The sequence below is a fragment of the Dermochelys coriacea genome, chromosome 2 (genome assembly GCF_009764565.3).
Source record: "Dermochelys coriacea isolate rDerCor1 chromosome 2, rDerCor1.pri.v4, whole genome shotgun sequence".
Lineage (NCBI taxonomy): Eukaryota > Metazoa > Chordata > Testudines > Dermochelyidae > Dermochelys > Dermochelys coriacea.
The window spans coordinates 153,906,111-153,933,590 of NC_050069.1; the positions used below are offsets into that span (position 1 = coordinate 153,906,111).

At 41.9% G+C, this 27,480-nt stretch overlaps 1 protein-coding gene across 1 annotated transcript in view; it reads right to left on the reverse strand.

Moving 5' to 3' along the window:
• Window positions 1-27,480, reverse strand: part of ELP2 (elongator acetyltransferase complex subunit 2) — a 105,839-nt gene that overhangs the window by 20,023 nt on the left and 58,336 nt on the right. Inside the window, 4 exon segments of the mRNA XM_038388538.2 lie at window positions 4,726-4,783; window positions 4,939-5,034; window positions 14,259-14,328; window positions 16,728-16,916. Coding sequence (XP_038244466.1) covers window positions 4,726-4,783; window positions 4,939-5,034; window positions 14,259-14,328; window positions 16,728-16,916 — 413 coding nt within the window.

Sequence of the window (27,480 nt, forward strand, 5' to 3'; positions counted from 1 at the left end):
TGATCTAAATAGTCATAATAAGTTATGGGAAGTAGAACAACTGATTGTAATGGCACAGGCCTAGAAAGATTTAATAGACAAAAACTATCTACAGGTTTTAACTGATGGCACCCCAACTAGATTTAATGCACCAGATGGTAGTTTTCTTGCTTAGACCTGGGAGTAACAACATCAGTTATTGTAAGCAAATGCAACTGGGAAATATATATGGAAGGAGGAATGGGGAATGATCATTCCCCTTTACTTTTCAAGGATAAAGTAAGGCTGAAGATAATGGAAAATTACCCACCTAGAATATTCAGAAAGCTAACTGGGAGCTATTCACAAGTAAAATATACTGAATTTGTGAATGATTACTGTGTGAGTGTTGACACAGAGAATTTCAATGACAACGTACTAAAGAGGATAATAGCAGCAGCTACTGTAGCCATACCTAAGATATTAAAATACCCCAAAACTAAAAACTCACTTCCATGGTGGAATGAGGAGTGCGAAATGTCAGTTAAAGAATAAAGAAAGCAAAAATTTACAATGAATAGTGAAGATTTAATGAAGTATAGAAGTAGTAAGGCAATGCCACAAAGCACTGTAACAAAATCAAAGAAAGTTGGAGGAAGTATTGTGAAAGATTAAATAAAGATATTAAAGCATCAGAAATATACCAGAAAATCAGAATGAATGAACGGAATTCAGAATAAGAGAAATTACATCCCAGGTTTTATTGGAACTGACAACATAGTTAGAAGTTCTGATAATGAGAAAGCAGAAGTTTTAGAAGAGGCTTTGAAGAGTGAGTAATGATGAAAATCAAAGTGCAGTTTGCCACCAGATTAAAAGAATTCATTGAAGATCTATAATGTAGTTAGGGAAAACATGAAGCTACTATATTGAATAAAAGTTTTTTTAATATGCAGGCACTACAGAAAGCTATTGATATAAGTAAAACTATGTACCTAGGCAAAGATAAAATATGCAATATACCAACTGCAGGGAGAGAAAGTCTACAGTCAGTATCCCAGGCACTAAATGGTGTACATATCTCGAAGGCACAGGACTGGAGCAAGCATCTGTGGCTGATGCAACACAAGGTCTAGGAATTATTTTTGGACTTGTTTGTTGAACTCTGTAACCGCGAAAGGGGTAGGGGTAACTGGTGATCCGGCCAGAGGGCCAAGTTTCCAGAAGAAAGAGTATCACAGAGCAAGCAATGAGCAGGCACCCAATGCAGTGAGATTTATATAGACGCACTAGTGGTGAGTGGGCAACCCTCTTATAGTTTGCCTTAGTTTGTGGAAGGAGCTTGGAAGTGTAAAGATTACCCAGACCTTATTTTTCCACAATTTGATTCCTGCTTGGTGTAAAGAAAAAACCTCTCCCAAACCTCACTGTATGAGGAGGAAAAAAAAAACAGTGGACTACATTCACAGCTCACTGAATTAAAGGAAGAATAAGGAGCTACATTTCAACAGAATATGCACACAACTCATTTTGCCCTGGCACTGTGTAATAAGCAAAAGTTTTGTGCACAGGTAAAATTGTGTGACTTTCGAAGTTTGCAGTAATCACTCTGATGAAATTAGTTCACGTACTGCTGAAGTAAGCAATCAAGAACTTTCAAATATATGATATAGGATATCCATATACCCATTTCTGAAAACATTTTGGTGTCAATCGCAAAAGTGCTCCAGGGTGCAATGATTCAAACACACAGTATTTACACAAAACTGCTACGTACTAATTTTATATTGCAATTTTCCAAAAAGATTAGTGTAAATTTTAAATTGTATCATCTCTCAGAATTTGTCACATTCTTTATATGGCAGTTAGGTTATGCAAACACTTCAGCGGATTTTTTTATAGTAACATTATCTAGTCAATTAAATATTTATGAAAATTCAACATTTTTTTCAAATTCTGCTGATGGAGTTAAAGCTTGAATATTTGGCACAGAAATGCAGATGCCAAGCAAGCTATTTTTAGCAAACCAGTTCCTAACACAGTTTTCCAGCTGCTACGGCCACATGCAATCTACATTATGTGATTTCTTGTTGCTTTTAAGATTAATGCTGTGCAATAAAATTGAAACCCAAGAATACTTTACATCCCACTGCCTATTTATCAAAAAAGATTATCTTAAAAAAGATGGAAATCAATTAGATTAAATAAGCCACCCACAACCCCACCCCAAAATGTAATATAGTTATGATTTTAAGTAATGTGGATCAAAAAACTTCAAGATTGCATTACTGCATAAGAATCCAAAATATTGGATATACTGAAACGCAGCTAGACTTCTCCCCCACACTTTTATTGGTTCTCCCTGAGGCAGGGGAGAATAAATTGTCAATCTTGAACTTTAACTTTTTAAAATAAGAAAAAATATGAATACTTTCATCTTGGACACAGAAAGGCAGTAGATCAATACAAGCAGAATCCCAAGGTCCTTTTGATGTGAATTATGGGCCATTCGTAGGATGGACAAGAGAGCGTGGGAAGACCATGGCATGATGATGGGATTCACTCCTCTGTTGGAACCTATCAGTCACCTAGAAAAAGAATCTTGAGTGGGTCTGTTCTACAGTAAATTAGTCACTAGAGCTTGAAGCATATTCTATGAGCTGAAGTCACTACCACCAGGAAAAATGACCTTCCTTGTATCAGATTGTGACCCTCAGAGCATCCCAGTGCCAGAAGATAAAAGGCTCCCTGGTATCTAGCAGTGAGTTTCAGCTGACCTGACCAGCCCAGTATATCCCGACTCGTCATAATCTGTAACTATAAGGTGTAATGTAAGGTATCATATACAAACTGGTCACACAATGTTCCTGAACATCACTGCGCGGTATACATATACAGGGTATGTGCAAAGAATTATGTGCTGGAATTATGTTCTTAAAATGTGTTCAGCTAGCAATGCATAAACTCAGTCTGCCCTAGATAAAGGAATGTGTATTTGTTTGCCTGATCAGCCAGGTTCTCAAGCAGAGACAATGAAGGTACATTTGCATACAAGATAAACAAAGCTTTCAACTAACAATTGGGAGGAGAAGGCAGCATGAAAGAGAGACTTTGTCTGGGCTTACTTTTCAAAGAATACATTTCAAAAGTTTACTGGACTACAAAAAGGAGGGAAGAGAACCCCTGTTTTATCCTTCACCTGAGGTGACAAAGAAACTAAACACTATGAACTCTCTGAAGGGTCCAAGTTAAAAAACTGGTCAGCCATGCTGGAAGAAAGACTGGAAAGAAAAATACCTTTGAACCAAAGACTAGTTTACTGAATTTTAGTCTTAGACGCAAATTTTTATTTTTGTTTCTTTGAAAACATTTCTATCCTTATTCCTTATATTTAGTTTCACTTACTTATGTCCTTTTGTTAATAAACTTGTTTTACTTTTAACATAAACCAACTTAGTGCTATGATTGAAGTGGAGGATGTGTCTCTTTAAAGGATCAGCAGGCTTGGTAAGTTTTGTGGATGTTACAGTAAGAGGAGCTGAGCACTGCAGAGAAAGATATCTCTGGGGAACTCAGGAACTTGGGTTCACTGATTGTTACCTGCTAGATAAGATTTGGACTGGCAGAACATCTTGAAGAGTTTTCTGGTAAGGCAGACTTGCTGGTATGTCAGCTTAGCAGCAAAGCTCCTACTTGCTGAGGCTAAGAGGGTAAAGTGGCTCGCAGTTCTGGGAATCCAAGCTGACTGTCACACAGATGCATACAGATCTATGCAGCAGGGGTATTTATTTGAAACAATTGCTTGATTCCAGTTTCCTTACAAACTGGACTGAGTTTGGTGGTGTTCTTGTTCAGACTTGCTCTATGATAAGGTTTAATCTGATCAGAATTAAGCCCAATAGATAGAGTGTTATGGTCCCACTGGATTCACCCATTCTCCCAGGATTGGGTTTTTAAGCCAGTGAAACCTTTTTCAGTCATTTTATGACATTTCAACACACCATTAATACCAAGAACACATATTTTGGCATTTAGGAACAACAAATTCCAATATATGCTGTATTTATTTTTTTATTTATTGTGTGTATTACTTTTGCCCAAATGGTTTATATTAGTTGGCATGACTATATTATGTGAAAACACTTCTCATGATTTATGTTTATTGCAAATGCTGTGTTCCCTGTTTCCATATAATCCTGGAGAAAAAAGCTTCAATGGATCAGAAAGATCTGTGTTTGCATAAGTGCATTTATGGCTGGGAATATAGTACAGGTTTTCTATAGCTTCAGAACACTGCTTTTAGCTGTCATTATAGGCTGCTGATATAAGCCTTTAGTCTTAATGTGTCTTAATATCAATGTTTTAATAGGATGCAGGTCACAGGGGGCTTTTTAATAAGAGGATTCAAAAGTGTTAAGTCCTACATGAAGCTGACAAGGAGCTATACTTAGATTGCTATGCTACAGACATACCACCTTGAGAGACATGGAAATAGCTTATTTAAAAGTATATCAGTTCCTATTTATCCAGTGCAAACTTGTATACTGACCCACATTAAAAAGTTTCTGACAACCTACATACTGAACGTGCACAATATTAAAACAACTAGTAAAAGAATGAATAAGAGCACTGAATATTAAGAACATAACATATTACTGCAATGGATGCCTTATAAACATGTATAATAATACTGTGTACAAGTTACATGAATCAGTTACAACAAGAGCTTCTAACATTTCTATATCTATATAAAACAAAATAACTTACAGCTTTTGAACTTCAGGCCATAATGTATTCTGCAACAAATGATCTTCTGTGGGAGGTTCTACAAGACATATGCATACATTTTATTCAAATTTAGTTTAGTGTTTTTCTTTATCAGTTAATCTCTCTGTCCCAAAGGGTAACACCCAAAAACCCTCATTCTAGTAATGAAAGCAACTACTAATTCATATAAAATACCCTTTTTATGTTGCATACCTGTAAGGATGAGGGGTTGAAAGTAAATCTGATTATACTGATTCGAAACACTATTAAACTTTCCTTCCTCATCAGCTGGTTGAGCTGCCATATCTCCTGTTCAAAATAAATATTTAATTCAGCCACAGAGAAAATACTTGACATGAAAATTTGGTTACATAAGTAAAGAGATCCTATTAGTTTTAGCACAGAAATTATCTAGATGAGATGTGTCTATTTCAGTAATATCCTACTATGCAAATTAGGAATTAGTTATTTAATATGAATTCAAGTATCTAATGTACATCTAGGGAAGTAGGGGGAAAAAGCCTTTGTCAGACAAATATATAGTATGAAATGGAAAACTTTTTACTTGATTATTTTCTTTCTGGGACTGACCTCTCCCTGTATTAGAGGCATTTGGTCTGTCTCTCTCTTACAGAGACTCTGAGGGAGTTCAGACTCATCCACAAACCTGGTGCTTCTCCCCATGCACCAGAGAAGTATTTTCAAAGATGTGTGGAAACACTACAGCCAAGATTTTAAAAACAGGTGCCTAAAGTTAGCCTTGTAAATCTATATTTAAGCACCTAAGTAAGGGGTTAACTTTCAAAGGTGCCAAACTCTGCACTTCCCATGAACTTAAATGTGAGCTGCTGGGTGCTCAGCACTTAAAATATAGTAGGTGCCTAAAGTTAAAGTAAATTAGTAAATTAAAATTCAACTGTTAATCTGACCCTAAAGAGGCCACTGAAAAGTTACCAAAAGAACTTATCAGGTGAGGCAGACTCAGGGAGAGGTCATCTCAGAAAGAATGAAGAAAAGGAGTACTTGTGGCACCTTAGAGACTAAAATTTATTTGAGCATAAGCTTTCGTGAGCTACAGCTCACTTCATCGGATGCATCCAATGAAGTGAGCTGTAGCTCACGAAAGCTTATGCTCAAATAAATTTGTTAGTCTCTAAGTGCATCCGATGAAGTGAGCTGTAGCTCACGAAAGCTTATGCTCAAATAAATTTGTTAGTCTCTAAGGTGCCACAAGTACTCCTTTTCTTTTTGCGAATACAGACTAACACGGCTGCTACTCTGAAACCTGTCAGAAAGGATGCTATCAAGTAATAAATTTTCAATTCTGGATGATGACTTCTCCAGAGAAGATATCTGGCATATAGAAAGCACTAAGAAAAAATATAAAAAGGGAGGAAAAATGAGGCAGAACAGAAGAGAAAGGTTCCCCCTTCCCCAAAATCACACCACTTATCTATTTTCAGAAAACCACTTTGGGGCACTTTCATGGTGAAAGATGCTTCGACAGAGAAACAGAAGTCAAGCCTATAGTGATTTACCAAATTGTTGATAGTGTTTATGGATGACTATTTGGAATTCTTACAGATTTTCTTAATACTAGCTGGTGCCTTTTCTGCCTATCATGCTGCTTTGGAATGTGTTGAGTGGGCTCTGAACCTTTCTGTAATTAATTTATTTGCATGTGAAAATAAGTCAGTGGACAGAACACTCGCTCTACCTAGTGCAAACAGGGGATTGGCTGCTCTCAGGCCCAGACATCTAAGGTAGAAGGGAAGATCTTTTCCTGAACTGATAAGTTCCACAAATAAATAAAGTGTATATTTTAACTGTTTTTAAAGTCACATCAATCATGTGCTCCATTTGTTTTCATTTGCTGAGCCTTTGGGGTATGTGGGGGGGGGGGGAGAGAGAAGAGTTAATCTTGGTTAGGAATTATTTTGGTCTAAAAATTAAAAACAGTTATCTACCTTTCATAACTGTTGTTCTTTGAGATGTGTTGCTCACGTCCATTCCATTTCCCTCCTCCAGAACCATTCCAAATTCTGAGCGGGAGTCAGCTGGGAGAAATTCCTGGAATTTGGCCAGAGAGCTCCAGGAATTATAAGCATAGCGGCTCAGGACCACTTGCTGATTCCCAATGCAAAGCTGGAGCTCCCCCAGTGGAGTAAACTTTTTGACTGAAGAGGTTCAGCTTCTTAGCGTCCTTGGATTTGGGGGTGGGTGAGGAGGTGCTCGTACCCCTTAGAAGGCACAAAGTATTTGTACTCTACTCCCTTGGCTGTCAGCAGGAGAGAGGCAGTCATGTGCCACAGTGCCTTGGTGGTTTCTGTATAGTTTTGATGAGGGGAAGAGCCACCATTGAGTTGCCAGAATATCCACCATGGGATCGGTATTCTCAGAGACCTCCTTTGCCTGCAAGTTCAGGTTGTGGGCCACCCTTATGAGCAGGTCTTGATAGGCCCTGGTGTCCATAGCGGGCAGAGAGGGGAAGGTGCCTGCTACTGCCTCATCCAGGGAGGATGAGGATGATGCCCTCAGAGGCATGGGGTCCTCTTGCCCCTCCAGCTTGCCGAGATCCCCTGCGCCACTTGAGAGGTGTAGGAAATGGCAGTACCACCCGGTGCCACTGCTGCTTTGGTGCCGATGTCCTCATCAGCCTGGGCTCATGCATCCCTACCCCAGGGGGGCTCCAGACATGGCTGATGGAGGGATTCATGCCTTCACCACCACCGACAGGGACCTGGAACCCAGACTCTGGACTTGGTGGTAGGCCCACAGTGTCCAAAAAGGCCACTGCGTTGGTCCCAGCCACAGAGAAGACCAGGCACCAGCTGCCCTTTGTCTTGCCTAGGGCAGTGTGAAGAGCGGTGCCGACTCCACCTGGAAGCATAGGAATCAGTCTCCAAGAAGTCCAAATCTGACCAGGGCACTGCAGATTGAGACAGTGCCGGGGACCAGGGCCATGGCGAAGAAGATCAGTGCCACATCATAGCGGGCTTGCCCCTATGCTGGATCAGTGTCAGCGCCGATGATGTTGCTGGTGCTGGAGCCTGAGCCAGCGCCGGTGCATCTGCTGATGGAGCAGGGAACTACGCCATCATGGCAATCAACTCTTTGGCTGCCTCAAATGTGTCTGGTGTGGAGGGAGCATCCAAGTCCTCCTCCAAATCTTCCCGCACTGGGAAGTCTACTGTGGGGCCAGACTCAACAGACCTCCCTGAGAGGCCGGAATCGACGGCATTGGTCTAGGCGGCCCCAAGACGGGGTGTCCCAACGTGGGACACACCCCACTGGTGCCCGCCTGCTCTGCTGCACTAGCAGAGGAGCGCCCTGTCAGATCACTTTTTCCTGTGCAGCACCAGCGACTGCAAGCAGAGCCTCATACTACAGCTGGTCCTCAGTGCCGGGGAATGGTGGTGCCCCGAGCACCCAGCCAGATGCTACCGAGGACGGTTGGGGTTGAAGAGCTGACTCCATTAGAAAGAGCTTTAAGTGAAAGTCCTGCTCCTTCTTAGTTCTGGGCTTAAAATCCCTGCAGATTTTACACCTGTAGGACTGGTGTCCTTCTCTGAGACACTTTAGATAGGAATCGTGTGGGTCTCCTTTTGGCATGGGCTACAGGCAGGACCTGCACGGCTTGAAGCCCTGAGACTGGGCATGCCCCGGTCCCCAGGGGGGTAGGAAGAACCTCCAACTACTACACTTATCACTAACTATAACTTTCAAATTATTTACAGGGCGAAAAGGAGAGTCCACTAGGGAACTGCTTGCTAACGCAAGAAAGGAGCTGCTCCAATGATTGTCACAGGCAGTAAGAAGGAATTGAAGAGGCAGCGGGTTGGCAGAGACCTATGTACACGGCCATGAAGGCACCACTCCAGGAAGCTCCACAGCCAACCCAACAGGTACCGCTAAGGAAAACCCTTGCGATGACTGGGCATGCAGCACACAGACACCTACTTGGAATCGACATGAGCAATCACGTGAAGAATTACTTTGCCCTCATGTCTTATAAGATCAGAAATTTTAGAGAAAACTCTTGATGAGATGATTGTGACCAGGAAACAAGTCTTAAGAACAGATTCCAACTAGGAAAGACAGGCCTAACTGTGATCTATCAGAGTTGGATAAGCCTGAAGTGAATGAATGATGTTTAACACAGGTGTGAGATGTGATGACGGGAGGCATTAGGCCCAATTCGAGGCTGTTTTATGAGAAAGAGGGTTGGTTGGTTTGGCTGGGAGTCTCCTGGAATCAGGCTCGATCTCCTGGAGGCTACTGAAGCCAATCCGGGAGATTTTAGGCCTCTAAAAGTCCTGTGTCACAGCGGGGCTAAGGCAGGTTCCCTACCTGCCCTGGCTCCACGTCACTCCTGGAAGCAGCAACATGTTTGGCAGCGGCTCCTAGGCAGAGATGCAGCCAGGGGGTCTTCCCCTGCCCTGACTCCACAGCTCCCATTGGCCGGGAATGGGAAACCACGGCCAATGGGAGCTGCGGGGATGGTGCCTGCAGGCAGGGGCAGAGCAGCCTGGTTGCCCCTGAGCAAAGGGGCCACTGCCAGACATGCTGCTGCTTCCGGGAGCTGCCTGAGGTAAGCACCGCCCAGCCGGAGCCTGCATCCCGAGCCCCTTCCTGCATCCCAACCCCCTGTCCCAGCCTCCTCCCACACCCAAACTTCCTCCCAGAGCCCACATTCTGCACCCAAATGCCCTCCCAGAGCCCACACACTGAACCTCCGCCCACACCTCAACCCTCTACCCCAGCCCCCTCCTGCACCCAAACTCCCTCCCAGAGTTCACATTCCCTCCTGCACCCCAACCCCCTGCCCCAGGCTCAGCCTGGAGCCCCCTCCCAGACTCCAAACCCCTCAACCCCACCCCCAGCCCAGAGCCCACACCCCCTCCCGCACCCCAACCCCCTGCCCCAGCCCGGTGAAAGTGGGGGAGAGTGAGTGGGGCGGGGCCTCAGAGAAGGGGCGGCGCAGGGGTGGGACCTTGGGGCAGGGGCAAGGGTGTTTGGGTTTGTTCGATTAGACAGTTGGTAACCCTAATGAGAAATCCAGAAGAGCTGGAATGCCTAGATTCTTTGGACTGATATTTTTACATTGACATCCCTAGACAAATTTTGTCCAAATTCTTGTGTAGGCTGAGAGATTAGAAGGCTAGTGTGAGGCTAACAGTTTTACTGTAAAGTACCACCCTATCTGATTTAATCCGTGCTGCTCAATAGCTTAGCTGTCAGATTCAGCTAACCTGGATTGATATGTAGGAGCAGCCTCTGTGAGAGAGATCTCTAGCCCACTGGAGAGAGAGAACAAAAGCCTCTGATAGCTCCACTGGGTCACGGTATTATAGCAGTCTTGACCAATTTAGAGCGAAAAGAATGACCACTTCCTTTGTAAGTCTTTTTAGCCCCACTTCCTTTGGGAGATGCCTAGACCTTTGTGAGGCAGAGAATCTACAGATCCCTGATCTTCTTCCTGATGAAGGGCTTCACCTTAGTGTTTTGACTGAAGGGAATTTGATACACTTGGGGGTGGCCTAACTTGGATATCAGCTGGAAAATTTCTTGGTTCAGGAATCATTCTGTATTTTATATACCGATAGCTTCAACATATAGTTTTTTGGTTTTGTTTTTCAGTGCCACCTTTAGCTAGATCACCCTCATGGAGAATAGGTGAGCCTCTTCTTCCAAGGGGCCCTGGTGACAATGTCCTTATGATTATGTCATCTACGAACATCTTTAGACTCCTCAGCCAGACTGTTATTATCAATTCCCTCATAAACATCTAAAGCGCAGATAGTTAACCAAATTGTGGTGTTTTGCATTATCAATAATCTCCACAGGTGAAATAGAAAACTGAAAATTGCTTGGAGTGATTGGAAAATGCAAATAAGTTTCTGCAATGATCCAATGTTAAGAGATCTTTTACAGAAACAGTGGCTCTGGCGGAAACTAAAATGTCTGTCCTGCATTTCATGTTTTCCATCCTGAAAATTTTGTGGCCAGGCACCAAACTCTGGCTTAAGCTTTGGACAATGGACTAGGGCTGTCAAGCAATTAAAAAAATTAATCATGCAATTAATCACACTGTCAACCAATAATAGAATACCATTTATTTAAATATTTTGGATATTTTCTACATTTTCAAATATATTGATTTCAATTACAACACAGAATACAAAGCATAAAGTGCTCACTTTATTTTTATTACAAATATTTGCACTGTAAAAAACAAAAGAAATAGTATATTTCAATTCACCTAATACACGTACTGTAGTGCAATCTATTTATAATGAAAGTTGAACTTACAAAGGTAGAATTATGTACAAAAAAAACTGCATTCAAAAATCAAAATGTAAAACTTTAGAATCTCCAAGTCCACTCAGTCCTACTTCAGCCAGTCGCTCAGACAAACAAGTTTGGTTACAATTTGCAGGAGATAATGCTGCTCACGTCTTGTTTACAATGTCACCTGAAAGCGAGAACAGGCGTTCACTTGGCACTGTTGTAGCTGGCATCGCAAGATATTTATGTGCCAAATGCGCTAAAGATTCATATGTCCATTCATGCTTCAACCACCATTCCAGAATACACGCATCCATGCTAATGACGGGTTCTGCTCGATAACGATCCAAAGCAGAGCGAACTGACGCATGTTCATTTTCATCATCTGAGTCAGATGCCACCAGCAGAAGGTTGATTTTCTTTTTTGGTGTTTCGGGTTCTGTAGTTTCTACGTTGATCAGAGTGTTGCTCTTTTAAGACATCTGAAAGGATTCTCCACACCTTGTCCTTCTCAGATTTTGGAAGGCACTTCAGATTCTTAAAACTTGGGTGGAATGCTGTATCTATCCTTAGAAATCTCACATTGGTACCTTCTTTGCGTTTTATCAAATCTGCTGTGAAAGTGTTTTTAAAACAAACTTGCTGGGTCATCATCCGAGACTACTATAACATGAAATATATGGCAGAATGCAGGTAAAAGAGAACAGGAGACATACTGTTCTCCCCCAAGAAGTTCAGTCACAAATTTAATTAACGCATTTTTTTTTTTTAACGAGCATCATCAGCATGGAAGCATGTCCTCTGGAATGGTTGCTGAAGCATGAAGGGGCATATGAATGTTTAGCACATCTGGCACATAAATAACTTGCAGCGCCAGTTACAAAAGTGCCATGCAAATACCTGTTCTCACTTCCAGGTGACACTGTAAATAAGCAGCAGTCAGCAGTATCTCCCGTAAATGTAAACAAACTTGTTTGTCTTAGCAATTGGCTGAACAAGTAGTAAGACTGAGTAGACTTGTAAGCGCTAGAAATTTTACATTGGTTTTGTTTCTGAGTGCAGTTATGTAACAACAAAAATCTGCATTTGTAAGTTACACTTTCAAGATAAAGAGACTGCACTATAGTACTTGTATGAGGTGAACTGAAAAATACTATTTCTTTTGTTTATCATTTTTACAGTGCAAATATTTGTAATAAAAAATAATGTAAAGTGAGCACTGTACACTTTATATTCTGTGTTGTAACTGAAATTAATGTATTTTAAAATGTAGAAAATCAAAAATATTTAATAAATTTCAATTGGTTACTGTTTAACAGTGTGATTAATCACGATTAATTTTTTTTAATCGCAGTTAATTTTTTTTTATTTAATTGCATGAGTTAACTGATTAAAATCGACAGCCCTAATAATAACTGGAATCAAATTCTGTGTATTTCAAATTTCTTAGGCGGAATCTTTTCAGAGAGAAACTTGATTATGAAAGCTAACAAGATAGGTAAGCTAAAGCAGTCCTAGGATTTTGCTGGATTGTGAAGTGAATATACTTCCTCTTATGAGGGCAGAAGCTCCTGTTGTTCCTGCCCACAACAAAAGTACCACTCGAGGGATGACTCCCTTCAGTTAGGGATAAGACCCAGCCTGGAACATCAGAAAGAAGCACAGATCATAAAGGGTCAAAGCCCTACTTGCAGTCCAAACAGCTGGTATGATTGCAACTCGGCCTGCTCCAATAAGGAATATGGGGGAGGCAGAAATGTCAGGATCTCTCATTCTCAAACACTTGGTTCCAATTAACCTAATACAGGTGAGTATAGGAGAGTGCAGCATGGATCCTATCTGGAACTTTTACTCTCTTCATCCCTTTTCCAAATTCAGGAGACAAGGACCATTCTGTAAAAGATCTCACACCTCAGAACTATGGGCAATAGAATCTGTCCCTCAAGACTTGATTATAGCTCTACTCTATATTCTCCGCAGTAAGGAAAGGATCAGGAGGCATCTAGGCCTTTCTGGACATAAAAAGAGGCAGAGTATTTGGTTTGAGGGGAGAAGGAGGATGGCCAAGTCCATGAGCTACCTCAAGAGTTTGCAGAAAGATAGGCACAAAAGGTCTCAGACTGCATGAGGCGCCAGGGTCCAGAATGAAGTACCTCCTCTTTATTTTTATTTTAACAATGATCTGTTTAAGGAGCTCATCACCATATTATCAGTGTGCTTTACAAATGTCACTCACTATTCCTGACAGTTCCCCCTTAGGAAAGAAAGTATGATTATCTTGATTTATTACACATGGGGAGCTGGGCCACCAATATATTAAGTGGCCTGCAAAAAGGTCACACAGGAAGGCTGTACCACACGCAGGAACAGAATAGTTTTCTTAAGACACAATTCAGTGCTTTCGCCACAAGGCCAGTTCCATCTCCTGCTTGCCAGAATACTGAACACACTCCTACCAGACTCAAATTTGGCCTCAAAGTTCCACATTTTCATAACACCCAGACTAAGCTTCTGCAATTCTCTATATCTACAAATGAAGCCCCATGCCATGAGAAAGATCCAGCTTGTTAAAAAAAAAAATCCCACAAACTCTGCAACATGAGTCACTAGACACACACCACCCTGTTATTTTACCCTCTGCAGTGGCTCTCCATTGAGCACAGACTGCAGATATAGGTCTCAGTCCTGATTTTCAAAGCCCTCATTGAAGTGGTCCTAGTCACTTGAGACTCCCTCCACAATTATAACAATTATTTATTGCAATAATGAACTAGCTGGTCATAGGGGGAGATTAGTGACTGCAGAAGATAAACATTCCTAGGAGCTGTATCAGGACTACAGAACTCACTTGCCAGATGAAATAAGAATGGCCACTAATCCCACCATATTTAGAGCTAAATGCAAACCCCATCTCTTTGTCCAAGCATTCCCATATCAGCACCTTCATTCTCATACATCAGTATTAAAAATTCTTAAGCCTATCTTTGATGGCAGGGAAAGGAGAGATTATTGTTGTCATTTTTACCTTCAGGAGGGCACTCAAATAGGGTGGGCACCAACAAAGAAGCCTACATAGATAGGTAAATGCTCAGCACCTAACAATAGTTCCAGGTGATCTTAAACGTTAATCAGTTTTATGGTAGCAGACTTAGTCAAATCATCAAACATACACTTTTAAGACAAGTAATGATGTAAATTTACAATCAACTCTGGAGTGCCTTCACCACTATGCACAATAGTCTTACCCTGAAAGACAGCTTTATTGGACAAACCCAAAGCAGGTACAGTCGCACCTTCTGGAAGGTCAACAGCATCCTGGGTAAAAAAAAGTAAACATATTTTCATGCAGAAGTTAGTATACTTTATGGGTACTTTAAAATCAAGGGCCAGATGTCACTAGAGGGAAGTAAAGATGTGTCACATTGTAGAAGAAGCCTCTGAATCATCCAGAATTCCTCAGGGAAGTGTATGCTTGAGCAGTTGCACTGCCAGACTTTGAAAGCCATGCCATGCTTCAGCTCCTCCTCTGAAACTACATATGGTGAACTTTGCTCAATTCTCTAGATTTGATGTGAAGCATGCATCTTTAATCATTTTAGTACAGGTATTCCGAGATAACTTCACTTATTCAGTATTATATTATATATATATATATATATATATAATTTTGCTTTTATAAAGTGAATACTTAACTCAAACAATACAGTTTCCAGGAAGACAAGACGTGGAAACTAGGTGTTTTGAGGTCTGGATACAAGGAAGGATTTTTCTGGGGGGAAAGGAGGTGAGAGAATATATCTGGGATTTTCAAAGATGCCTAAGGGGCAGCTTTGCTTTGGGCACATGGCAGGATAGAGAAAGAAAAGGTCCTGTTAGCTGAGTGGCTAACTAAATATAGTTTGCATCAGCTATATTTCAAAGGAAGGGAAGTCCTGGGAGAAAGCCCCAAAGCTAGGAGTGCGAAGTCAGGTTGGAGGACTTTTCGGGGGGTGGGAGGACAGGGACATGAGAGATCAGTACCTGCTGGTGCATATATTCAGACTCAGCACCTCTGTGTAAATTCACTGAGACAAAAGCATTTTCCAGGATTGGATTAATAGATTTGGTGGAAACACCTTACCTGATGAACAATATTTAATTATATCATAAAACCACATCAGAAACCCAGAATACAAACAACAGTCTCTAAGGCCTTGTTTAAATTTTTTTCAGTAAAAAGTATGAATTTAAAGCAATTGTTCTGGGTATAACCCCAGGTGGACTCTTAGTGCCTTATGTCACGAGGATGGGGTGTAAGCTAAATCAAAAAAGGCAGTTTTATACCAGAATAAGTGTATCCAAACAGAGGGTTATTCTGATAAAACTATATCATAGATTGTAACTATGTACAATACATCTAACTGGTAAAACTTTCCTGTGCAGACAAGGCCTGTAAAGAGTTCTGGACTACTACAGGTCACAAACAGAGTACAAAGGGAGAACGGTATGGAAAATCAAACAGAGCATATGTCTGCATCATATAGTAAAATATATTATTTTGTATAGCTTCATTAACACAAATGATCACAAATGCTTTTTAGCGTTAAAGACATAAATAGTGAGAATTAATATGAGTAGCCATGGGAGCAGATTTTTTTTCAGCTGATATTTAATATATGAAAACTAAAATGTTTGGACACAAGAAGATTGTTCCAGCTGGTAGCAGCTACAGCAGAGAGAGCTCATGAGCCTGCAGTGCAGAGAATGTGTTATGGCACGGAAAGGCAGCTAGTGTGAGATGAGCAGGTAGAGAGCAGGAACCTGAGACACAAGGTCTCTTAAGATTAAGCAAGTTAGTAAGAGAAGAGAATGGATTTGATTTGGATCACAGGGATGCCAGCGAAGCTACTTTAGGATGGAGATCCTGTGGTCATGTCTCTTTCTGTGGACAAGGAAGCAAAGCTATAGCCTGGAAAACTGGGACATAAAGACCTCAGAAGACAGTTTGAAGACAAGACAAAAGAGACATTGATGAGTATAAAGAAAAGGAGTACTTGTGGCACCTTAGAGACTAACAAATTTATTTGAGCATAAGCTTTCGTGAGCTACAGCTCACTTCATCGGATGCTGTAGCTCACGAAAGCTTACGCTCAAATAAATTTGTTAGTCTCTAAGGTGTCACAAGTACTCCTTTTCTTTTTGCAAATACAGACTAACACGGCTGCTACTCTGAAACCTGTCATTGATGAGTATGTATACAACATGTATATACGGTATCTAATGCAGTAGCTTCTGGGAGCCTTGGATTGTTTCAAAACATACCATTAAAGAACAAATAATACCACACAACAGTAACTACATCTAGATAATGCTATTATGCCCTTACATTCTTGAGAACCTATTCACAGGATTTGTTTTTAATTGTTTATTAAGAGTAGCTCACACGTGCTGACCTTTAGTACATACCCACACACTTTAGAACCCTCAGCAACCTTCCTTCTATCCAACCAATTTGATAAACGATAGAGAAGATACATGTGATCTAAGTACACACAAACCTGACTGAATAGACTGGAAAGAGAGAAATATTTAAGGGCTGTGGTTTCAGGATTTTTTTAAAATAATTTTGACATTTTATAAATTTTAATCTCAATAGTTATGCCGTAGTGATGATTCTCTCTGTCTCCTAAAGGAGCCATTTTATCAAACGCTTGTTTGTTTATTTCAGTACTTACACCGGAACACAATTTCTCCACTGAAATACCACTGATGTTACTGAAGTTTTCCACAAAATTCTTGGGGGCAGTGAAGACTCGAAGCACCTTTTCATCCGCTCCAGAAACAAACTGAAATCGGCCAGTCATTGCTAGACAATGCATGTCATATCCATGTACTTGAGGCCTTGCAATTTCATGCCAAGTTACCTAAGTAAAAAGCAACCACAGTAGTCAAATTATCAGCTGTCTAAATTCAACAACAGATTACTTAAATTACCATCTTCAAATACTGCTTTAAGGTTAAGTTAATCTTCTGCTGATACTCTTAAAAAAAACCCCACTATCAGCTCACCATGCAAGGGCTAAAATACTTAAGATTATCATTCTTCAGCTGAACTCTCCCAACAACTAACCCAGACCATTAGGGCCCCAATCCTGCAAAAACTCATGCACAAGCTTAACTTCACTATTGTGAGTAGGACTGCTCATGGTAGTAAAGTTGCAGGGTCAGGCCTAGGTTAGTTAGGAGGGGTGAGAGGAGGATCATGTGTTACATTATCCCTCTCAAAGCATTAAGCTTTGAAAAAAGATTCAAGACAATGGGGAAAAAAGTTTAATTTAGGTAAATATACATAAAATTAAGGTGAATTAGCTATACAACAGAACCTCAGAGTTACAAACACTTTGGCAATAGAGATTATTCGTAACTCTGAAACATTCATAAATCTGAACAAAACACTATGGTTGTTCTTTCAAAAGTTTACAACTGAACATTGACTTAATACAGCTGTGAACCTTTATTATGCAGAAGAAAAATGCTGCTTTTAACCATCTTAATTTAAATAAAACAAGCACAGAAACAGTTTCCTTACCTTGTCCAAACCCTTTTTTTATACTTTCCATTTATATTTTTCATAGTTTATGTTTAACACACTACTGTACTCTATCTGCTTCCCCACCACCCCCTTGGTTCTCTGCTGCTGCCTGATTGTTTACTTCTGGTTTCAAATGAGGTGTGAGGTTGACCGGTCAATTCGTAACTGGTGTTCATAACTCTGAGGTTCTACTTTATGTAATATTTAATACGATATAGTTTATTTGTGCTGTTTATCTTTGTGCCTCACTTTTTTAAAAATTTACCCTTATTTCATTTAAAAAAGGGAAAGAGTACCTCAAACAGGTTGTGACACACATCTCCTTGGCAAAGGATCCCCTGTTCTTTGCAAACAACTCTTACCTCAGACCTGACAAACTCACTACACCAAACAAATTGAGAAGTCAAAAAACAATGTTTGGCTTGAACAACGACAACAAGAAGTTACTAACCTTTCATTACTGCTGTTTTTCGACACACGTTGTACATGTGCATTCCGCTCTTGGTTTGCATGCATAGTGGCCAGAAATGTTTCCCTCAGCCAACTCTGAGCCCTTCTCAGTTTTTTTCTTTCCGGAAACTCTGATGTAGAAGAATAGGAAGGTGGCTTGTGGAATGGACATGTGCACCACATCTTGAGAAACAACAGTTATGGAACTTTAGTGTATTTTTGTTCTTCAAGTGATTGCACATGTGCATTCCACTCTTGGTGACTCCCAAGCAGTAAAACAGGTGGAAGGATCAGAGTTCACATACATTCGATGAAAATGCATCCGATGAAGTGAGCTGTAGCTCATGAAAGCTTATGCTCAAATAAATTTGTTAGTCTCTAAGGTGCCACAAGTCCTCCTTTTCTTTTTGTAAATACAGACTAACACGGCTGCTACTCTGAACCCTGTCACATACACATTGACTGTAGCACAGTTCGACCAAATTTGGCATCAACTCTAGAATAATAAGTGATGGCATAATAGGAGGAGAAAGTGTGCACTCATGATCAGGTTGCTGCTTCACAAATGTCCGGTATAGGGATCTGTGCTAGTAATTCCATTGAGGACGCATGCAATCTTGTGGCGTGAGCAATCAGCTTGTCAGGTAGTCTGCCAGGTGATAACAAGCATGGATAAAAGAAGTTATCCAAAATAAAATTCTCTGTGAAAAGACTGGATGACCTTTCATTATGTCCACTATAGCCAAGAACAGTTGGGTGGACAGCTGAAATGGTTTGGTCCCACCTATGTAGAATGCCAGTGCTTATCTAACAAGTATAATTGTTGCTAAAGGCTCAAATGGTGGTTTCATAAGTTTAGTCAAAACCAAGTTCAAGTCCTAAGGGGGAACTGGCTCCCTTATTGAGGGTACGATCTTTCCAGACCTTTAAGGAATCTACTTGTCATGTCATTAGAAAAAACAGAACAGTTATCCACACAAGGATGGAAAGCTGATATTGCTGTGTAAGGAGGTTTGGGTGTCTCTCCCCCTTCTGACAGGGTGAGAGGCCACACCCCCTCCCCGCTTCTCAAGCAGGTAGGCTCACAGCTAGTGAGTCCACCTAGCGATTAGTCCAATTAGCAGTTAGTCCCTCTGCCAAATCCCTCAGTCAGGGCAGTGAGCACTTAGCAGACCGGGCCGACAAACAGCCCAGTACACAGTTTATACCTCAGGCTGAGTCTGTGCCAGACAGCTGAGCAGTTCAAGGTGGGGAATTAGCTCCCAACTGGGATTGACAGCAAACGCACCTGGCGCCCTAGCTCCAGTGGGCACCAGACCAATTCAGGTCTCCTGGCCTATTAATGGGGAGGTGGCCCCCCTTCACAGGTGGAGTGCCAGGGTAGGGGGACATAGGTCCTCCCACTCCACTGTGTCCCAGCCCAGGGTCCTATTAGTGGCGGGGTATTGCGTCACTAGGTCAGCAAGGATCTGCCCGCAACACGCTGGCCAGTTCACAATAACTCCACAGCCGAACCCTATTTGGTGTCCCTGGGCTTCTTCCTAACCTCCCCAGTTTGGAGTATCTGGGTTCCGGGGTCATCCTCCGTCTCCCCCGGGTAAACAGCCACTGGCAGTCCCGGCAGTTTGTCGGTGTTGCTGGTCTCTGGCAATTCAGGTAACTTCTCTGGACATGGTAAATCTGGCACTTCTTCCACCGCCCCGGCAGGCCCAACCTGGCGAAGGACTTTGTAGGGGCCTTGCCACCAGGCTAATAGCTTGCACTCCTCTGAGGGGAGTACTACCAGGACCCGATCCCCAGGTTCAAAGGTTCAGTCTCAGGCTCCTCAGTTGTAGGCTTGGGCTTGGGCTCCCTGGGCAGCCTGCAGGTTCTCCTTGGCTATGTTACTGACTCATCTCAGGTTTTCATGGAATAGAATCACGTATTTCAGGAGTCCCTGGGTTATCGAGGGGCTCTGTTCCCATGTCTCCCTCATGAGGTCCAGCAGCCCCTGCGACTGGTGTCCGTACAGTAACTTGAACAGGGAGAATTGCATGGAGGCTTGTGGTACCTCTCGAATTGCCATTAGCAATGGTGGAAGGAGTTGGTCCCATTGACACAACTCTTCTGGGGGGAATTTTCGCATCATCCCCTTTAGTGTCCAATTGAATCGTTCCATGAGGCCATCGGTTTGAGGATGGTAAATTGAGGTTTGCAACTTCCGGATCCCTAACAGGAGACAAACTTCACGGAGCATTCATGGGGATGGCCTCGGGGAAGCGAATGACATAGTCCATGATGACTAGGATGTATCAAAATCCTGCAGTGCTCCTTGCAAGGGGCTCAATTAGATCCACAGCGATCCTTTCGGAAGGGGTCCCCACCACCGGCATGGGCACCAGGGGTGCTTTCGGGACTCTGGACGACGCAGCCTGCTGGCACTCGGGGCAGGATGCATGAAGTTCTTGGCATCCTGGTGAACTCCAGGCCAGTAAAATCTGGCTAGTATTTGAGCCAAGGTTTTCTCTTGGCCCAGATGGCCTGCAGCAGGGATATCATGGGCCATTGTCAACATTGTCTGGCGGTGACAGTGTACCACCACCAATTGGGAACAGGGTTCATGAGTATGAGGGTCCTGGTAAACCCGGTAGAGACGCTCGCCCTTAAGTTCAAACCGGGGCCACTGAGTCGCAAGCTAGGGGTCTGTAGTCAACACATGCCACCTAGTCATAGGTCCGGCTTAAGGTGAGGTCCTCTTTCTGGTCTCAACAGAAATCCCCCTATGCCCCAGAGGGGTCCCTTGCCCTCGGGTGCCACTTAGGGTTTATCTGGAGGGTTGGTCGGCCCTTCCTCTGGTGGATCTAGAGGGTCTCCAGGGGGTTGCCCTTCCTCGTCATCCTCGAGCAGGTCTCCCTCCAACCCCAGCTTCTCCGGCCCAGTCTGGAGGGATGCTGTCTGCAGGACCTGGCTGAACTCCAGCCAATCTCTCCCGAGGATGACAGAATAGGGGAGGTTCTGTGCAACTTCAACTGTCATTTGTCGGGTTACTCCCTCAATTGTGAGGGTGAGTTGAGCATTGGGGTACACCTTCACATCCCCGTGTACACAGCAGACTGATCAGCTGGGAAGAGGCTTTCCCGTACCATCGTTAGGCTGCACCCCAAATCCACAAGGGCCTCCACCTGCCTTTCCCCAGGCTTGCTGGGACAATCACTTTGAGGCTGGAATATTGGCAGGCCCGGGCATCCCTGGCATAGACCTCTCCAAAAGAACAGTCCATGACGGGACACTGCCTCTGGAGGTGCCCTAACTGGCCACACCTGAAGCAGGGGCCGATCGCAGCGGGATCCAGTCGGTCCTCCAACTTCAGCAGATGATCCGGGCTCTCCATCGGAGGAGTCCTTCACCCACTGTGAAGGATCATCAGAGGGCTGGGGGGCTTTGGAGTCAAACCCGAGGTGCCTCCACTGTGTCAGCTATTTTTTCAGCCTGGGGCGGGTGAGGTATCGCCAGAGATCCGGAATTCTTTCCCCCATTTGGAAGGGGGGTCCGCCCCAGGCCCAGCGGATCAGGGTTCACTGGGGTCTCGGCCACTAAGAAGTCCTCCATGAGCCCAACTGCAGCCTTCAGGGTGGGAGGCTGGTGCCACAGGACCCACGCCCTCCCTCAGGGCGGTAGGATGTGGGTAAATTGTTTCACTATCACCTGTTCGGCTAGTTCGAGGGTCGTGTGTCACTCCGGTTGGAGCCAGCGCCAACAGGCATCCTTAAGCTCCAAGGCAACGACACAGGGTCATGCCCCCAGTGGATAAGTCTTCCCCCGAAATTTACACCAGAAGATTTTGGGTGTTACGTCCAGAGCATCCAAGATAGCAGTCTTCACTGCCTGGTAGTCTCGGGCCTCCTCATTAGGAAGGCCATGATAAGCGGCCTGGGCAGTCCCCATCAAATATGGGGCTAGGAGCGTGGCCCATTGTTCTGGCACAGTTGGTACCAGGACAGTGTCAGTATGGTGTGCTGCTGCAGAGGTGGAAGGAGCTCCTTCTGGCTCCAGACTCCATGGCACCTTCCCAGATGCCAGAGTCAATAGTTGTGTCTTCTGCAGAGGAGTGCTTAGACTTGGACCACACTCTCTTCTTAAGCCCTTGCCTAGCAGACGTGGGTGCCTGGGACCATCCTCTTTTGTCTGTCTGCTTCTTATGCCTCTTTTAGGCATTGAGGATGGTGAATGGTGCTGAGACTCAGGCACAGAGTGAGGTGCAATCCTTACCGACGCCAATGCACTCAGTGTCGAATCCACTAACCTGGTTCAGATTGAGGTCTCAAGGCAGCTTCCATGAGTAAAAACTTTAGCCTGGCTTCACAATCTTTCTTTGTGAAAGGCTTAAAATGTCTAAAAATTTGGCAAGGTTACCCAGTATGAACCTCCCCGAGGCACTTTAAGCAACTTGAGTGCAAGTTGCTCATGGGCATAGTTTTATTGCAGGAAACACAGGACCTGAAGCCTGGTGAGAGAGGCATTCCCTTGGCACCGGGAATCGACCAAAATCTTCAGGTGGCGTAAATACCTAACTAACTATAATAAACTCTAATAACCTTAATTAAATTAAACTATTTACAATATAATACAAGCAAACACAGTCCACTGGGAGTACTTGCAAAAGCACAAAGGGCAGTTCCAGCAACCAACGTAGGCGGTGAGAAGGAGCTGAGGGGGCTTGGGGTCGGCTGGGCCTTTTACACCAGCTCCAGCAGTGGGCACTAGAGCAGTCCCAACAGGTACCACTGAGGGAAAACATTTCTGGCAACTGTGCACAGAACGTGTCATAAATATAAAGGGAAGGGTAACAACCTTCCTGTATACAGTACTATAAAATCCCTCCTGGCCAGAGGCACAAAATCCTTTTACCTGTAAAGGGTTAAGAAGCTCAGGTAACCTGACCAGCACCTGACCAAAAGGACCAATAAAGGGACAAGATACTTTCAAATCTGGGGGGTGGGGAGGGTGTGTAGAAGGGGGGAGGGGGAAGGTTTTGGTCTGTCTGTTCTGTGTGCTTGCCGGACACAGATCAAGGAAGCAAGCAATCCAACTCCAGTAGAATTAATAAGTACTAGCAAGGGAATGCGTTAGCTTATTTTTGTTTTGGCTTGTGATTTTCTCTGTGCTGAGAGGAAGGTGTATTCCTGGTTTTCTTTTTGTAACTTTAAAGTTTGGTCCAGAGGGAAATCCTCAGTGTTTTTGAATCTGATCGCCCTGTAAGATTATCTTCCATTCTAATTTTACAGAGGTGCTTCTTTTACCCTTTTTCTTTATTATAAAGTTCTGTTTCTTTTAGAATCTGACTGGAGTTTTTTTTAGTGTCCTAAAAAAACCCAAGGTTGGTCTATGTTCATCTTGTTTATTCTCAAGCCTCCCCAGGAAAGGGGGAGTGGGGGCTTGTGGGGATATGAGTGGAGAGTAGGAACTCCAAGTGGTCCTTTCCCTGAGTTTGTCTAAATCACTTGGTGGTGGCAGCGTTACCTAATCCATGGTACAAGGGAGAATTTGTGCCTTGGGGAGTTTTTAACCTAAGCTGGTAGAAATAAGCTTAGGGGGTCTCATGCAGGTCCCCACATCTGTACCCTAGAGTTCAGAGTGGGGAGGGAATCCTGACAGGACGCATGCACACCAAGCGTGGAATGTGCATGTGCAATCACTGGAAGAACAATTTGATTTTAAGTTTTAATTTTTTAAAATAAAATTGAAGGAAATTTCAAAACAAAGTAATTTCAAATAAAAAAATCAAAATATTTCTTGTTCGAAAATGGCAAAACAAAAAGTATTCTTTGTTAAACAAAAACCACCACAATTGTTGTTTTGCCCCAACATGAAGATTTTGGCAAAACAAACCTAAGTTTTCAAAATATTTTGTTGGTGCTGAATCTACATTTTTCACTGGAAAAAGTTTCAGCTGAAAAATGTTGCCTCGCTCTAGGTAGTATGCATCCAACAGACCTCCCTTCCATTTTTTTCTGTGTTTCAGCCTCTAAAAAGGAGTCTATGTGTCATTATTTACAGAATGTGTTACAATTCCTATTTTTTCCCCTCTTCTGTCTATATCACAATGTTTTTATTGTAGGTTTATTTTTGTCTTAAATTGACAATGCTTTGTATTAAGTGGCAAATAATGATGTACGTTCATAGTGATGCTCATTATTGCTCACCTGCAAATGATGCACATTTTCAAATATTAAAGAAAGATGAAGAGGAGATCAACTGAGACAAAAGAACATCAATAGCATAATCTACCATTTTAGCAAAATTTCTTTTTTTAGGTAGTTAGACCCTATGTATATGTTGGGGTGGGGGGGAAATTGCAAAACCCTGGTGTTGACAGAAATGTTTTCATTAAAAACATTTTTTTTTAATTAAAAATTCTCTTGCACAATACTGTAATACTTGGAGTGCAAATGCAAATACTGCAAGTGCAAGAGAAATAGAAAGTGATAGTGAAAATTTACTAGACTTAAATGAAACTGAGTAGTCCAGTTTTATTGGTCACATGAAATAAAAGGCAAAAAAGTACACTGATAATACAAATATTGAAAAGTACGCTAGATTTTGAAAAAGCATTTCAATTTAAATAATCTGTTTAACACAGTAAAGGAATTTTTTTCTTAAAATGAAAAAAAGTTTTTTAAACCAAATTCCCTTTCATAGATGTCATTTGTTCCAAAGCTTTCATCCTTTGCCACTGCACATATCTGACACCTTACTTTGCAGAACATATAGTATTCTTTGGGTTAATGACTACCAGGATCCTATTTTTATTATTTGTTACTATTAATATTATAGTAACGCCCAGAAGTCACAATCAGGATGGGGATCCTATCTAGACACTATACAAACATATATAAAGACATGGTACCTATCCTGAAGAGCTTACAAGGTGGGAAAAATCTGCACAAGTTTCATGTATCCTAAGAGTTTTCCATTACAAACAAATGGGAAGTTTGAAAGATCTTGCAAAATCCCAAGATCTCTTTTCAGTGAAAATAGATAGTTTTTTGAACTCTTATAAAAAGAGGATATGACATAAAGAGTTATATTTAAGTCCTTCCCCACTCTTTACTAACTTATCTTTTCATTTGTTTTCCACTACACTATTCTGTACTAATTTTGCAATGATCTGTTCAATAATTTCTTCCAAAAATAGAGTGCAAGTCTGGATGACAAATTGTAACTGATGATTAATTTTGTATTGAATTCACAGATCAGAAGATAAATAAAGGTAAACAGAGATTACTGAAAAGGTGACCAAGGATCTTACTGAAATGGAGGATTAAAGAGTTAATAAGACAGAGGTGCATAGTAAAAGCAACTAACAGCTGTGATTAAAAAACATTTGGATGCCAATTTTTCCGTGGACATCTGAGCAATACCGGTTTTATTTTTTGTATTTTGCTCAACTGTTAATTCACCAATAGATGTCACTGTCCTATACATTACAGATCCTATACATTTCTAAGTTATGTATGGTAAATTGAAAATATTTAAGCAGCTTTAGAGCCTCTACATTAAAAATACAGTAAAATATACTTGTGGCTTTAACTTATTGTGGTATCATTTATTTACTATACAAACTATAGTATAGTACTATGTATACTTTGTATAGTAAATAAATGATACCACAATAAGTTAAAGCCACAAGTACCCCAATATGTCCCTGACCGATAGTTTTTTAAAGATTGTCAGCTTACAGTACATCTACTAAATATACCATACCTGGTATCTAAATTTAGTTCACATTATGCCATTTCCTGAGAAGAAACAGCTATTCCTTAATTTTATGCTATTAACATGTTGACAATTAACATACACCAAAATTAGGAAGTTCAAAGCTGAAGCTCCCTCAGCAATCTTAACTCAGTCTCATGACACATAAGTAGTACTTTGTATTACTTTTTACTTAAACACAAAATTTTTTTTTGGCATAGCTATATCAGCCAGAGGTGTGGGAAAAAACCTCACACAGTCTCTAGCCAATGTAGCAATGTCAACAAACCCGCCAGTGTAAACACAGCTATGCTGACAGAAGACTGCTTCTGTTGGCATACACTGTGTCTACACTAGGGGATTCTGCCGGCATAGATATATCGGCAAAGCATTTGTAGTGTAGATCAGGCCTAAGCCTAATAGGTATTACTGAATAACTGCACTTGTAGAAAACACCTAACTCAATCCAAGCTAGGGGCTAAACCAGTATAGATATTTTGATAAAATAATCACATACCCCTCACCAAAATAGTTATATCAAAAACTGTATGTAGAACAGGCCTGAGAAAAGAGAGAAGTATCATTATGAAGAACTATTCCAACAATGACAAAAGTGGCGGGGACAGGAAGGACTAAACAGAGGGGTGCAAAGTGAGGTTACAGGGAAGCATAATTGATTTAATTTTCCTGAAGGAAGTGGGGGAGTTTGGGAACACTGGTTGAAGCTATTGAAGATGTGACTATAGTAGTATAAACAATGACAAAGATACGACATGGTATGCAAGTTACAACTGAAAGAATTGTATTAGCCTGCTTTTCTACTTTTTTTCTCTTTTTTGAGAGAGAGATAATAAGAGTGCTCTCAATGTCAAACACATGTATATTTCAATTCCTCCACAAAACAATTCCTTAATCAGTGTAACACAAACATTTTTCATTTCCAAGTCATTGTCCAGTATTAACACTACCCAATTGAACAGTACACATCCTCTCATTGGTATTTCTATTTTTAAGGCCAGGTCTACACTAAAAAATTAGGTTAATCCAGCTACCTTGCTCAGGAGTGTGAAAAAGCCATACCCCTGAGTGATGTAATTAAGCAAACCTAACCCTCCCCCTCTCTACCGCACAGACAGTGCTAGGTTGATGGAAGAATTCTTCTGTCGACCTAGCTGCCACCACTCTGGAAAAGTGGATTAACTATAGCAATGGGAGAAACCCTTCCATCACTGTAGTGAGTGTCCACACTAAAGTGACAGCTGCAGCATCCTTTCTAGTAAAGACAGCCTCAGAAAAGCCAGAAGTTTGTCATTTTAGAATATCTGCTTGTCAGTGCAGCAGCACAAAACTTCCAAAAACAAACAAAAAACACACAAAGGAGAGGTGTTTGTGTGGCTTGAGAAGGAAGCAGATGCTTAATTGAACATGACACTATCTCCATTATATGTTTAAAAAAAAAAAAAGGTTAGGGACCTCATTATTTTTCATCTGCCTGGATATGCCTATTCCATTATATCCAAGGCAAAAAGTCTACTAAAGAACTGATGGGTCTAGTGGATCAGCAGCAATTTAAGAAAACAATGAAGAAAATAAGGACCTTGCAAGAAAGCTCAAGTGATTTCTTTGCATCAGATTTCACCATAGGATGTTGGGGACATACCTCACCCGGACCTCCCCTCCTCACATATTTAATTAGGTACTCTCATATCAGA